Consider the following 16,107-nt stretch of genomic DNA (forward strand, 5'->3'; position numbering starts at 1 on the left):
GAATAGATTGCCAGGCATCCTGTATTTTATTTCGTCCCTGTGGTCTGTTCCTGAGATACACAGTTTGACCAACACCAACTGGTGGACAATAGGTTTTGTCATTCTGGAAAGCTATGCGTTCGGCAGCTTTTTGTTCAGAATATTCTTTAGCTCGAGCATGTGCCTCTTTCAGTCGCCTTTGGTGAGCAGCTAACCAGTCAGCTTTTGCTGATACCTCTGCAGTCTGTCCTAACAAAGCATCAATTGGCAGATGCGGGTCGATTCCAAAAAGCAGTAAATAAGGGCAATACCCCATTTTGGCATGAGGGGTCACATTGTATGCGTATACAACTTCAGATAAATGCTCAGGCCAACGGCGCTTTTTGTCTGGAGGGAGACTGCGCAAAAGATCGTGTAGCGTCCTATTAAAGCGCTCACACTGGGCATTTCCGGTAGGGTGATTAGGAGTGGTACGGCTTTTCTTTACGCCATACAATTTACAAAGTTCAGCAATCAATTCACTTTCAAAATTACGGCCTTGGTCTGAATGCAGACGCTCGGGCACACCGTACTTCATAAACCATTCCTTTAAAAGGATTTTTGCTGTTGTGTCTGCTTTTTGGTCTCGAGTCGCGAAAGCCTGTGTAAATTTTGTGAACACATCTGTGATAACCAGAACATTTTCTCTACCATCTGTAGCTGGTTCCAACAGAGTAAAATCTACAGCAATTACCTCTAATGGTCTGGTAGCCAAAAATGACTGCATAGGTGGACGTATCTTTGGCTGAAGCATTTTGGTAAGTACACAACTTTGGCATTTCTTTACCCACTGCTCAACATCATCATACATACCAACCCAAAAACATCTTGGCTTTAACAGTTGTATTGTCCTCTCTATGCCCTGGTGACCCATAGAGTTATGTACACTCTCAATAACTTGTACTTTTAAACAAGCTGGCAACAGCAACTGATTGCATTCACCTTGCCTCAGATCTTCCACTACTCTGTACAGTAGACCATCCTGCTCTCTAATTCTACCCCAGTGCTTCAGAAGTGACAGTACAGATTTAGACAAGTCTCTCCTCTCCTTATTGTTTGGCTTTTTCCCTCTGACCCAAAAGGACCTAAAGATGCTGAGGACAGGATATTGCTCCTGAAAAGAACGCAACTCATCTTTAGAATAGCCTGGTAAAGTAGGTGTATTTTCCTGATCTAACCCAGCCAAAGGGTGACCTGCCTCACTTGCTCGAATGTGTCGAACCTCGCACCTCTCCAGCCCAACATCTACTAGTTCCTGCCCTAGTGTGGTTCCTTTGTGGATCAAATTACAAATAGCCACACAACCATCATACTCCAAATCTTCAGAGGCAACGTTCGGCTCCCCTGCTAAAGGGTGCCTAGAGAGGGCATCCACAGCCTTATTACTCCGGCCGGGGCGATACTGAACGTCAAAGTCAAAGGCAGCTAACTGCGCTACCCATCTCTGCTCAACAGCTCCCAGCCTGGCTGTGTTAAGATGGCATAATGGGTTGTTGTCGGTGATTGCGGTAAATTTTGCACCCAGCAGATATCCCCTAAACTTCTCAGTTATGGCCCATTTTAGGGCGAGAAGCTCCAACTTCATACTGCTGTAGTTCTTGTCATTTTGTTCAGCCTTTCTAAGCCTACGGCTTGCGTATGCTATCACCTGCCTTTTACCATCCTGTTGCTGACATAAGACAGCTCCTAAACCGTGGCTACTCGCATCTGTCTCTACAGTGAAAGAGCAAGTGAAGTCTGCAAACCCAAGCACCGGAGCACTAACCAGCTTCACCTTTAAAACATCAAAAGAGGTCTGACACTCAGTACTCCATAAGCTCAACAACCGCTCATTTACTCTAGAGGGAGGTCCAACCATTAGACAGTTACTTACCAGATCATGCAGTGGACCAGCTATCTTTGAAAACCCCTGCACGAATCTTCGGTAATAGCTACAGAACCCTAAGAATGAGCGTAAAGCTTTCAGAGTGGTAGGTACTGGCCACTGCTTCACAGCTTCTACCTTATCAGGGTCGGTCGCTATACCTTCTGCGGAGACCTGATGTCCTAGGAATTTTACCTTTTCCTGAAGGAAATCACATTTCTCTATTTTGATTTTGAGACCTGTCTCCTGGAGGCATCTCAGTACTGTCTCTAATCTCTCAACGTGCTCTGAAAATGTCCTAGAGAAGATTAAATGTCATCCAAGTATACTAAAATTATTTGAAAAATTAGGTCAGTCATAGTTGCCTGCATCAACCTTTGAAATGTAGCAGGTCCATTTACAACCCCCATCGGCATGCGTAAATGTTCATATAACCCATATGGGGTTATGAATGCAGTCTTGTGCCGGTCACGTTCATGTACTGCCACCTGGTGGTATCCACTAGCCAGGTCTATAGATGAGAAGAACTTTGCACCTCTCAGAGCATCAAAACTTTCGTCTATACGAGGTAAAGGAAATGCGTCTCGCTTAGTTTTTAAGTTTAGCTTACGATAGTCGACGCAGAGTCGTATACCACCATCAGACTTCCTCACTACTACCACAGGTGAATCATAGGAGCTGGTACTCTCCTGAATCACTCCTTTCCTTAGAAGCTGAGAAATGTGATCTTTGACCTCCTTGTACTGGGTCGGTGGGATACGACGGTATGGAAGGTTCACTGGAGTGTCATCAACTAACACAATCTCATGTTTCACCTTTTCTGTGTAGCCTAGCTCATCATCTCCAACAGCGAACACATCTGAATATTTACCAAGTAAGGCCCTTAACTCTGCTTGTTCTTTTTCAGTGCCACCTATATCCAGCTTACTCAGTATATCAGACACCTTTTGATGATCTTGAGACTCTTTTAAATCCACTGACACCTGCTCTGTATTGGCTGAAATGCGCTGAAACGTTACTTCACAGTGCTGATTATTGGTAATGCACTGTACAGGTGACAAGACACCTATGCGAGTTCTTGGATTGAGCCACACATCCTCTCTATAGAGATTAACTACTTGCACTGGAACCTGATGTCTGTGTTCCTTAACCAAGGAAGGCATGACTACAATACCTCCTGGTAATGGTAGTTTACCAGGCTCCAACAACTATGAACCTTGGTTTGGTGACTTGTCTGAGAAACCTCTGACCATGACAGTGACTACTGATTCAGCTGGGACATGTCCAACATCTTTCCCTGCTATTCGAGCCATCTTTGTCTTGTCAACATCACATTTATGCATCTGTTGGAAAACAGTCCTCCAATCTGAGTCTAGCTTTGCATCCAAAGTTCTATCAAATTCAGCCTGAACTAACTGACGACAACGACTGATGATGTTCATGCCTATGATAACAGGTAGGGATGACTGAGAACTCTCAGGGTTTTTCACGACTAAAAATCCACAATCAGGGATTTTAATACCCATGGTATCCATCTCTAACTCCAAATAGCCCAGGTAGGGAATATCTAATCCATTGGCGGCGGTTAATTTAAGCCAGCCAGAGGTTGAAAGCATATCCCCCTCTTCTCCCCCTAACTGCTGGTGGAAGAACTCTTCTGTAATAGTGCTTACTTGGCTGCCTGTATCCAGCAAACATGAAACAGGAACATTCCCAATGTTAACATCTATTGTAGGGCAAGTTCCTACCGCACGCTCCAACACCTGACCTTGGCTAAACTTGGCTTTAGGTGAGTCTGTAGTTTGCCCCTGAATTGCCCGACTCACAGCAATCGGGGCCTTTCGTTTCCCTGTGCATCAGTAAAGGCTGGATTTTTAGTATGCTGTTTTTGTGGACAATTTCTGGCAATGTGTCCCTCCTTCTGACACTTCAGACAGATAGGTTTGCCATCATCTGTAAATCTGAGTGGAGCCCTTGCCTTAGAGACAGGTTTGAACGTGTGAGTTTTCTGAGTGGTCAACTCCATTACTGCCTGCGTTAGCTCACTAAGCTGCTTTCCCTGCTCAGTAACAACCTGCATGACGTCATCCAAAGTCAATGGTTTGTGTTCACCAACACTTACTACAGCACAGCATGCACCCCTCTCAGAATCAGACACCTTGCTTCTAGTTCTAGATGGTTTTGAATTAGTAGGCTCTTCCATATTCCATAGGTAAGCTTACTCACGTACTTCTACCATCGAAGAATCAGGTTTGTTTCTAACCCACCTCCTAAGCTCTCTCTTAAGTGCAGGGTCCCGAACTCCCTCGACAAACTGATCTCTCAATACTACCTTCATATTTGGTACTGCATCAGGTGTTTGTCTCAATACATTGTTAAGTGCTTGTGATAAGGCATGTGAAAATTCCAGTAAGCCTTTACTCTCTCTCTGTTTGCGGCTGTAAAAGTCATGCAATAGCTGAGCCCCACTACGCTATCACTAAAAGCTTCCCGAAGGTAGGTGAACAGGTCACTAACCTGGTCTACTTCACTATCACTTCGTAAACGTACCTCTTCTAATGCAGCCCCTCGCAACAAAGAGAGAACAAAGTCATACTGCTCAGGAGGAGACTGACTGCGTGCACGTAAGACGCGTTCAGTTTCCTCAATGAAATCATCTACTAGTCTTCCATCTTTTTCAAAATCACCAGTAAACGGAGCAATGTGACGCTCTCGTGGCACATAGACATATGTTCTATCAGGCATCCTATTCAAGGAATCAATGGTTGCCATTGCTACAGCATGTTTTCTGTTCAGTTCACCAATTTGTTTCTGAATGTCCGATTCTTCTGGCTCAACCCCATTATCAGAGTCCCTCTCCTCCTCTGAATGGTCAGACATTTTAGGACAAAATAGTCTTTGCCAGATAAAGGATAAGGTTTCTGGATCAGTCCAGGAAGATGAACAGCAGCAGCCAGCAGCGATGAGTCCTCCACTCCACCGTCTCTGCAACTCCGTCTGCAGTCCGACGTCTGGTCACTAGGTCCTCTATCACCACCACCAGGTCCTGGTTCCACTCTCTCCCTCTCGAATCTGCGACACTTCACCACTACCAAACAACTGTACTGTACTGTACTGTACTGTACTGTGTTCTAATGTGTATCACTTAAGGAACCTAAACAAACTATCAGAATACCCCACTCCTGGTACCAATTTTTGTCACCGGGGAAAGGACGCACACCAAATGACAAAATACTTTTTCGGGTATTTTATTCTGATAGATCCCACTCTAGGGATTTTTATGAAATATAAAAATGTAGAAAATAAACAAACAAAATATGTCACTGGCTTCTTACAGACAATGAGCCTCAAATATGAAATAAAAGCAAAATACAGACTATCAGCACTTTCACTGGCTGAGCAGAAATATTATTCTCAGTGCACAACAACACTGAACCACCTATCTTTGACTTACTGCAACTGCAGTGTACAGATTTATAGACTTTTATCAGAGCTTGTACTCAATTGTACTCAAAATAACAAAAGTAAAATGAATACACTGTAAAACCCTAGCTTTGAACACAGTACAGTATTTGGTAGTGGCACTAATTACAGAAAATAGATAAATAACATTAATACCACCTTAATACCATTAACCCTCTATTGCATGAACAACTTTTTAAACATCATATATTTTTTTAATTGTGTTTTTGTGACTTCAAATTGGTTAAATAATTCAAATTAAAACAAAAATCATAAAAAAAAATTTTTTGGGGGGTACTTGGTAATTTGTTGCCATATGGCAACAACGCGGGTTCGGTGAACATGCTCTAAGGTGAAAATGAAGAAGTTTTAGCTGACTGATACAATACATGCAGAAAAACAGCTATTGAACTATCACTTTCCATAACAAACCATTTGCAAAAAATATTTTTTCTGATCAGGAAATTAATATATTTGTTAATATATCATATGAAAATGTGAAAATAGCATAATGTTAAGAAATTAAATATGTTTTCAAGTTAAAATCATATACCTATCTGCAAATACAGTGCCAGGTAACTCAATGGGAGCCCATTAGGATACATGTATAGAATGAATGTCACTGTATGCATGTTGTTGCCATATGGCAACAAATTCATTTTTGCCTTTTACAGAGAAAGTATAACTTTATATTTGGATTAAATGATAAAAAATGAAAGCTTACTTTCCCCAGATTTATGTTGAATTTTTTTATGATCAAAATATGTCTTGAAGTTTGAAAACTAGCAATGTATAGGTTCCCACTTTGACGTGACCTTCACAGTGTGGCGCATCCACATGGAAAGGGTTGGCAAACAGGATTTCCTGATTAACTGATGTCATCAAACTGATAAATATTTCAAAAGTAAAGTCCCATTTTCACACACAATGGGAAAAGTGGTCGATATTATGTCATTCTCTATTGAAAATACTCATAAAAAGAATTTGTTGCCATATGGCAACAACATGCAATAGAGGGTTAACAGAGCTCTTTTTATATTTGTTTTTAAGCTCACCTCGATTTACTCAACTTTACTCAACAAGATTTGAGCATTTCATCAAGAGAACTTGGACAAAGGCTTCAACACGAGGAGCACACTACCCCACAGAAACAATGCCATCTGCCCGCATCTGGTTGTGATTCATCCAAAATACATGTTTAGAAAGGCAAAATAGGCATCTACTACTGTTATAGGCCAACTAAACCTTATATTGTTCAGTATTTCCTGATTTTTACCTCTTATTTCATTAGGATGGCTCTGGATGGATCCTAAAATGGAGCACCACCATTCACTGCAGCTTGAGCCTCCTTCTCTACCATGCTCTTAGCTCCTCCCTTTCCTCTCTCAGGGTGACAACAGTTCTGATTGTGTTTCTTAAAGTTACAGACACACATTTTAAAGGTGTATACTCAATTCACCACCTGGCTACATATGAGACCATCAACCTAGGGCAGAAACCCTTACAAATAACCAAGGTGTGTGCCACACGTTGGCTCTCCATTGAACCAGCTGTTGCTCTCATTTTAGACCAGTGGGAGGCTCTTAAACTGCATTTTACAATCACCAAGTCCAGTGAACACTGCTACATGGCTGAGGTTTTACACTCCATGTACAGTGATCCTCAAAACATCTTGTACCTGACTTTTTTGAAGTCAGTGCTAGGTGAGGTACAGCTGGCCATCAAGGCTTTTGAGGGAGAGCATGTAGATCCTCTTAAACTTCTTGACAGCTTGGTTAGTCTGATCAAGTCTGCAAGTAGCAGGGTGCTGATTCCACTGGCAAATGTTGATGTACTCAAAGAGCCAATTTATGGATACATAAGTCCTGGTTATCTTTTTTGAGTCAAAGGCAGCTGATCTCCACCTTGCGCCAGAGGAGAAGAAAAATGTGCGTAAGCGGTGTGTAGCCTTCACTATCTCCCTTATTAATGAGCTGAGGGCGAGACTGCCAGACAACACTGAAGCATTGCAGTTCATGTCAGTTTCCAATGTAGAGGAAACTCTAAAGCACAACAAGAGCCTGGGAGAAATAGAAAAAATAGCCAAGCTCATTGGCTACTCTCCTGCAGATATAGACAAGATTGTCCAGCAGTGGCGTGCCATCCATCTTAGTAAGTGGAATGAAACAAAAAACATAGTGGGCTTCTGGAGCGAGATTTAAAAGTTTAGGGATGCAGCTGATAACAACACATTTCAGGAACTTGCCATGGCTGCTGTGTCTGTGTTGTCTTTGCCACACTCAAATCGAATGTTCTTGGAGACCCTCAACTCAATCCTGTATATCCAATATGGTCTCGGTCTCTTTTATACTGTGATTTGCAGAAGAGCTGCTTTCTTTACCAGCTACTTTCACAGAATCAGTCTCTTCTGATTCTGTGGCTTAAGATTTAAGCATATTAGGTTTCTGGAGCAGTCTGGCCAGATTCTAATCCCAGAGAAAATCTGAGGAGTGCAGTGGGATAAAATCCCTTTTGAGATGTGTGATGACCAACTCCAAGAATTTTCCACCAAGTCTTGTAAATTTACAAAACAAGCAGTGGAACAAATAATAACACACAAATGTTTTGGGATACACTATTATTGTTTCTTCCATAATCCATAAGGGTATTAAAAAGATTTTATCCTGTATTATTTGAGTAACTGTCTTTACTGTCCAGAGAGTCTATTATTCTTTTTGCAATACTTCTCTAGGGCTACAGCACCAGTGTACAGTAGATAAACGCGTCAATAAGAATATTTGGAGATATAGAAACAGTTTCCCAAACAGCAATTAAGCCTGTTTAATGATGATACAACTGATTTGAATAGAAAGATTCTCCTTTAAATTAAATTAACCTTTATATCTGAGAGCTGGCTTTTACTGTCAGAGTAATTAACTGCTGACAACCGTCACATCTCTCAGCTGATACCAGCAGAAACAAGCCAGTAAACAACTTTACTGGCAGGGATTCAACTACCTGCTTACACATCAAAATCATTTACTCAGTGTAAAATCTACTGAAATATACACTAAATTATACTGTAGAGGCCTGCCTGTTTATTTTGTCTGCTGTAGATGATATAAATCTAGGATATATACGTCAGTCACTGTTTATACAGTCTACTGTACTCTAATTCTACACATCCTTTCCAATAAGGCCTCATACAGTTGTGGGGGTGTGGCCAACAGAGCACATGGACGTTCTTTTATTTTTAACTTTAATTATATTATGCAGTACTGTGCAAAAGTTTTAGGCACTTAAGCAAATTACACTAATTCATTTATATCAGTAATATGAGTGAAAAAAGCACCACACATGATTAAAACAGATGCAAATAAACATAAATACAGTAAAAAGTAACATAAGTTTCACATTTTTAGGTAAGTAGGTTGTATCCTGAGCCAAACTGTAGAACAAAGTTTAGTTCTACATTTCTCCTGGATGCCCTCAGCCAGCATGTTCAGTTCCATCAGCAGCTCACCTGATTTAACATCAGTAACATTTGATTTACCAAACCAGGTGTTGATATGATGAGAGCAGTTTCCCATACAGCGATTAAACTGAGAGGAGGAGAGATTAGGAGATGTTTTAAGGAAAACAGGGCTGTAAAAGCTCTGCTTTTTATAAAATTGCTGTTTGTATTTATTGTAATGTTAGTGTTTTACTGAGCTAATAAACACTTACTGCCCAGATAAGAAGATTTTTCCTTAGAAATGTAGTTATTTTACCTCATTTCAAATCTCAGTTTTTATCCAGTGTGTTCTGTAGTGATCAGCAGGATTTACTCTCATGTTTATCCAGTTTTTACACTGAAGAAGAAGAGCGCATGAGCAAACCGCTCTGATCTCTGACTTTAGCCAGAGTTGGTTAATGGCAAAACTGCTCGCTTCCCATCTTCCCCGTTAAACCAGATGGGTCATTCCACTGAATGGGTGCCATTTGCTTGTTGTCTTTTAAGTTAAACTTTATTTATTTATTTTGTTTTACTCTAAATCTAATATCACATGTATTTAACTATTTAAAACATGTACTGGTCAAACTCAGGCATCTTTACTTACTATTTTTTTTTTTTTTTTACAATGTTTCCAATACAAAAATAGTTACAAAACTCATGTAACAATTGAAAAGCATGTTTAAAAGCAGGTCCACTAATTCCTTTGATTTTCTCTAGAGAAAGTCTTTATTTTAAAGAAATTGTTAACTGCATGTTTAAATAATTGACATTTATGACAAATAAAATCACTAAATATGCATGCACATTGTATTTTTCTTAAAGATGCAGAGCCTTTTTATCTTTTCATGAAGACCCAAACCTTAAACTGATCATATTTATTACTATGCAACTTATTAAACAATTTGATAAATGATAAACCAAATAGAATTGGAAGTGGTTTACATTAACCAATATTCACATTGATAAATCAATAAACCAGTGGAGAATAATCATTCCTGTTACTGGAACACACTCCTGTTACTGACACTTATTCCTGTTACTGGAACACACTCCTGTTACTGGCACTCACTCCTGTTACTGACACTCACTCATGTTCTTGGCACTCACTCCTGTTACTGGCACTCATTCCTGTTACCGGCACTCATTCCTGTTACCGGCACTCATTCCTGTTACTGGCACTCACTACTGTTACTGACACTTATCCCTGTTACTGGACCTTACTTCTGTTACTGGCCCTCATTCCTGTTACTGGCACTCATTCCTGTTACTTTTTATGTTATGAGTAACAAGACTGAAAGTTAATAAGTGGACAATACTCATTCCTGTTACTGGAACTCACCTCCGTTACTGGCACTTATTCCTGTTACTGGAACTCACTCCTGTTACTAGAACTTACTCCTGTTACTGACACTCACTCCTGTTCCTGGCACTCTCTCCTGTTAAAATAATAATAATACATTCTGCTTAACTGCTCTTTATTAACTCATTCTTTTTGGACTTACTCACGAGTGGTCTAATGAAGCCGAAGCAGATTATTCTCTCTGGTTTAGTTTTGTTTGCTTCATGTTTAACAATTAAAATGTAAACAAAAATCTACATAAAATTAATACATTACCATTGCACTAGCCCCGCATTCTGGTACCAAGCAATTCCTAATAAGGAAAACATTGTTAAAATGTTTATATTTGTGAAGAATACATTGTCCAGTGATCCCTGGAGACACTGTGTATATATTAGGGGTGTGAACGTTAAAGCATAACGTGCGTTGTTAATTTGGAATCAGAAACATGTACTATTTTTTTTATGCAAGTTAATTAAGGCACCAAGTTTGACTCCTACTTCCGCCGTAATCTGCCCCGCCCCCGCCCAGCGCACTGATCTATTTTCTGGTTGAACGACTGAAGGGCGCGCTCATACGGTGTCCAGCAGCAACACTCCGGTTCAGACTTCCAGTTCAGAGATCTCTCTCTCTCTCTCTTACTCATACATGCACACACACACACACACACACACTCCTGCACTGCACTGCTCCTCATCTCTGATATTTTTTAAATATTCAAATTAACTTCGAATTCAGAAATCCTCACAACCAATTTTACAGACCAATTTATCATGCATTCTTTATTTCAATCGTTGTCTAGAACTGTTCTTGCCAAAAGTGCCTCAGATTTTTACGCCTATCCATTTTTCACATCCTTCATTTAAGAACTGACTGTTCACTCGCTGCCTAATACATACACCCGTGGACAGATCAGTGTTCTTCATGTCGCCTGTCAGTGGTGCTAATGTTATGGCTGACTGATGTATTAAGTTTGAACATGGTAACTGATTTGTTACATGAATTAAACAAAGGTAAATAAACATTAAGTTTTCTGTTTTTTAATTATAGACGGGCAGCATTATTGTTATTTGGATTTTTTTATTACAGTACTTTCCAGCCACACACTGACCCTGTGAGGAGGTAGACACTAAAAGCCCTGTAACGCCCTCTAGTGATTATATAGCAAAACTGCACAAATACCACAAACTTAAAACATGCAGTGACTCACACAATGACACAAGCCATCTTTTAAAAACAGAAACACAAAGTAAAACTTTACATAGTAAATATATTCTCAGAAAACAAGCATGTAACAGTATGACTGAATACACACTACAAACATTTACAAAAATATTATTTAGCTACAAAATATCCTGGGTGGCAAAACACTTGAAAAAATAGGATCAATAATAAAAAAACAGCTGTCATAAAACACAGCTGTGGTAATAAATATAGATCTTTTTTGTAATGTCACTGTAGTTTACAGGTAACATTTGGTAATATTTGATTCGGTAACAGAACTGAAACTAAACAATAAAAAATCATACAAAAGTAAAATACAGTGCATTATATATACAGAAAGTTATATACACATGGGTAAGGCCACAGTTACAGTTCTGCAGGTTACTGAGAGGGCTTGAGTCAGATGTGTTTCCCTGTCAGAAAGAAGATGGGCTGATCCTCTTTGGCGTTGGCCGTCTGAAATTCATCACTTAGGCGGAACCTCCACTCGTCCTCCAGCTCCAGCCGGACCACAGTCTGGCGCAGAGCGCTCCGGTTGGGGCAGATCACGCACAGAGTCGCACCTGAGTGACCAGAGAGAAGGAATTCATGTTTAAACAAGCCATAGATATTCAACCAGAATTTCCCTAACCCATCTACAATACACAGAATTACAGAACAGACCCAGACACATACTAGGATGGGAAAAGTGGTTCTTTAAAGAGAACAGGTTCTTATGGCTCAATCTCTTGCAGTGAGCCACCAGGAGAACAGCTCCTCATTCTTTTTTCCCTTTTTATGCGTATTACAGTTTTTAAAGTTTATTTGTCAAATAATTACCAATATAATTTCAGATTAAATATGAATTCTAGCAGCAGTAAAATACTCATATTTCCATATGTAATGTAGAGCACATTTTGTTTCTCTGTATTTTACTGTAGAATTGTTTAACTAAAGATTGTGCCATTTCTACCAATCAGCAGAGATATTAGAATAGTAGACTATTGTCATCTCTCTTTTCAGTTTTCATCCATACATCACTCCATACATGTGGATTGATTCTGGTGCAGTTTAGGTAGGTATATTGACTTTATATTAGTTTCAGAGGTTTTGATCTATGGAATGATTTTTACAACATGTATTTTATGTCCTGGTAAGTGTTCTAATTTTACAACCCCAAGTATCTTCTTCAAACCGAAATACATAAGGATAAATGTATTAGACTTAATGGGAATGCTAAAAAGAAGGGAACTGAAAATCTATCTACCTGTTTCTCACTGTTTGTTGGAAAGTGGAGAGGAGTAGATTTTGTGAAAGCAGCCGTACTAAACAAACTGCACTCTTACCAACAAACCACTGAGAAAACTGCATTGTTTGCACATCTACCATCACTGTGATCTGCAGTGTAAGATAAGGTTTATTACAGATGGGGAATACACTAAACGCTAAAGTGATGCAAGTGCAAAAACGTCTCTCCCTCTCCGTCTCACCTTTCAGGAATTGGAACTTTTTGAGGAATCCAGGTGTGACAAAAGAATCACAAAAGTACAGCACGAGGCCACTGAAGAGCAGCCCAGCGGTGCTAATGTTGATGGAGTGTGGTCTTGAACTGACAAAGCACACAGTCACCTAAAGAACACACATATAAATCAGAGCTCAGAACCAACGGCATGAGTATGATTATTTAGATTACTAGATGATTACATGATAAAATGTGTGTACTTCTCCTATAATGATGCTATTGTACAAGGCTGTTATTTAACACTTTTTACTTAAAACACATAAGTGCATCCAACAATAAAGGCAGAACAGTAGAATACAGAGCTCTAATTTAACAAGCCGATTTGGCTTTGGTCAGTGTGGACTACTCTGTTGTCTAAAATAACAAAAAAAAAAAAATAATAATAATATTATAGTATACATTTTAGAGCCATTAGTGTGGAATGGAATTAGATCACTGTAATGTTGCACTATATGGGTAATGTGGGGGTGTACCTCTGGGCCCAGGTTAAGATAGCAGTCCACAGACAGTACCGGGTGGCTGTAATTTCCAGCACTGAGGGGGAAGAGCCGCTGGCTGGTGTGCTGGAGGTACTTCTCCAGTAGAAGCTGAGCCGGGGTGGCCAGGAACAAGTGCTTACTGTCCGGAGCACAGACATACTGGGACGGCTGCACGGTTGGGACATCAGTCATCTGGGGAAAGTAATAATGATCAGAGTGATGCATTAAGCTGCTGTGCTTAGTAAAAGAGATGGATCACGTCTTTCTGAGTTTTTGTAAAGTGTGATTGTTGATGTAAACAAAGTCAATTAGTGCTGTATGTATAGAACAGTGTGGTATAGAACAGTGTGGTATAGAACAGTGTGGTATAGAACAGTGTGGTATAGAGCAGTGCGGTATAGAACAGTGTGGTATAGAACAGTGTGGTATAGAACAGTGTGGTATAGAGCAGTCCGGTATAGAACAGTGTGGTATAGAACAGTGCGGTATAGAGCAGTGCGGTATAGAACAGTGCGGTATAGAACAGTGTGGTATAGAGCAGTGCGGTATAGAACAGTGTGGTATAGAGCAGTCCGGTATAGAACAGTGCGGTATAGAGCAGTGCGGTACAGAACAGTGTGGTATAGAACAGTGTGGTATAGAGCAGTGCGGTATAGAACAGTGTGGTATAGAGCAGTGCGGTATAGAACAGTGTGGTATAGAGCAGTCCGGTATAGAACAGTGCGGTATAGAGCAGTGCGGTACAGAACAGTGTGGTATAGAACAGTGTGGTATATAGCAGTCCGGTATAGAACAGTGTGGTATAGAGCAGTCCGGTATAGAACAGTGTGGTATAGAACAGTGCGGTATAGAGCAGTGCGGTATAGAACAGTGTGGTATAGAACAGTGTGGTATAGAGCAGTCCGGTATAGAACAGTGTGGTATAGAACAGTGTGGTATAGAGCAGTGCGGTATAGAACAGTGTGGTATAGAACAGTGCGGTATAGAACAGTGTGGTATAGAGCAGTGCGGTATAGAACAGTGTGGTATAGAGCAGTGCGGTATAGAACAGTGTGGTATAGAGCAGTCCGGTATAGAACAGTGTGGTATAGAACAGTGTGGTATAGAGCAGTGCGGTCTAGAACAGTGCGGTATAGAACAGTGTGGTATAGAACAGTGCGGTATAGAGCAGTGTGGTATAGAACAGTGCGGTATAGAACAGTGTGGTATAGAACAGTGCGGTATAGAACAGTGTGGTATAGAACAGTGCGGTATAGAACAGTGTGGTATAGAACAGTGTGGTATAGAACAGTGCGGTATAGAACAGTGTGGTATAGAACAGTGTGGTATAGAGCAGTCCGGTATAGAACAGTGTGGTATAGAACAGTGTGGTATAGAACAGTGTGGTATAGAGCAGTGTGGTATAGAACAGTGTGGTATAGAACAGTGCGGTCTAGAGCAGTGTGGTATAGAACAGTGTGGTATAGAACAGTGTGGTATAGAGCAGTCCGGTATAGAACAGTGTGGTATAGAACAGTGTGGTATAGAACAGTGTGGTATAGAACAGTGCGGTATAGAGCAGTGCGGTATAGAACAGTGTGGTATAGAACAGTGTGGTATAGAGCAGTCCGGTATAGAACAGTGTGGTATAGAACAGTGTGGTATAGAGCAGTGCGGTATAGAACAGTGTGGTATAGAACAGTGCGGTATAGAACAGTGTGGTATAGAGCAGTGCGGTATAGAACAGTGTGGTATAGAGCAGTGCGGTATAGAACAGTGTGGTATAGAGCAGTCCGGTATAGAACAGTGTGGTATAGAACAGTGTGGTATAGAGCAGTGCGGTATAGAACAGTGCGGTATAGAACAGTGTGGTATAGAACAGTGCGGTATAGAGCAGTGCGGTATAGAACAGTGCGGTATAGAACAGTGTGGTATAGAACAGTGCGGTATAGAACAGTGTGGTATAGAACAGTGCGGTATAGAACAGTGTGGTATAGAACAGTGTGGTATAGAACAGTGCGGTATAGAACAGTGTGGTATAGAACAGTGTGGTATAGAGCAGTCCGGTATAGAAGAGTGCGGTATAGAACAGTGTGGTATAGAACAGTGTGGTATAGAGCAGTGTGGTATAGAACATTGTGGTATAGAACAGTGCGGTCTAGAGCAGTGTGGTATAGAACAGTGTGGTATAGAGCAGTCCGGTATAGAACAGTGTGGTATAGAACAGTGTGGTATAGAGCAGTGCGGTATAGAACAGTGCGGTATAGAGCAGTGCGGTATAGAACAGTGCGGTATAGAGCAGTGTGGTATAGAACAGTGCGGTATAGAGCAGTGTGGTATAGAACAGTGCGGTATAGAGCAGTGCGGTATAGAACAGTGCGGTATAGAGCAGTGCGGTATAGAACAGTGCGGTATAGAACAGTGCGGTGTGGAGCAGCTGTGTTATGGAGCAGTGCGGTATAGAAACATCCAGAGCCACCGTGCACAGGCGTGTGCAGGAAATGGGCTACGGGTGCCGCATTCCCCAGGTCAAGCCACTTTTGAACCAGAAACGGCGGCAGAAGCGCCTGACCTGGGCTACAGAGAAGCAGCACTGGACTGTTGCTCAATGTTTGCATGTCATTTGGAAATCAAGGTGCCAGAGTCTGGAGGAAGACTGGGGAGAAGGAAATGCCAAAATGCCAAAGTACTCTCAGTCAGTGATGGTCTGGGGTGCCATGTCAGCTGCTGGTGTTGGTCCACTGTGTTTTATTAAGGGCAGGGTCA

General features: G+C 41.0%; 1 protein-coding gene across 3 annotated transcripts in view; it reads right to left on the minus strand.

Moving 5' to 3' along the window:
- Positions 1–11,194: 11,194 nt before the first annotated feature.
- Positions 11,195–16,107, minus strand: part of greb1 (growth regulating estrogen receptor binding 1) — a 52,490-nt gene continuing 47,577 nt past the window's right edge. For 2 of the 3 annotated variants that reach the window (XM_015603512.3, XM_015603511.3), the window contains exons 30-32: positions 13,357–13,554; positions 12,852–12,990; positions 11,195–11,945 (exon numbers count right to left, since the gene is read on the minus strand). In XM_015603512.3, the coding sequence (XP_015458998.3) occupies positions 11,782–11,945; positions 12,852–12,990; positions 13,357–13,554 (501 nt within the window). In that variant the 3' untranslated portion in view covers positions 11,195–11,781. The remainder of the gene's footprint in view (positions 11,946–12,851; positions 12,991–13,356; positions 13,555–16,107) is intronic. The other variant, XM_007240769.4, reaches the window with a different exon arrangement.

The sequence above is a fragment of the Astyanax mexicanus genome, chromosome 14, assembly GCF_023375975.1.
Source record: "Astyanax mexicanus isolate ESR-SI-001 chromosome 14, AstMex3_surface, whole genome shotgun sequence".
Classification (NCBI taxonomy): Eukaryota; Metazoa; Chordata; class Actinopteri; order Characiformes; family Acestrorhamphidae; genus Astyanax; species Astyanax mexicanus.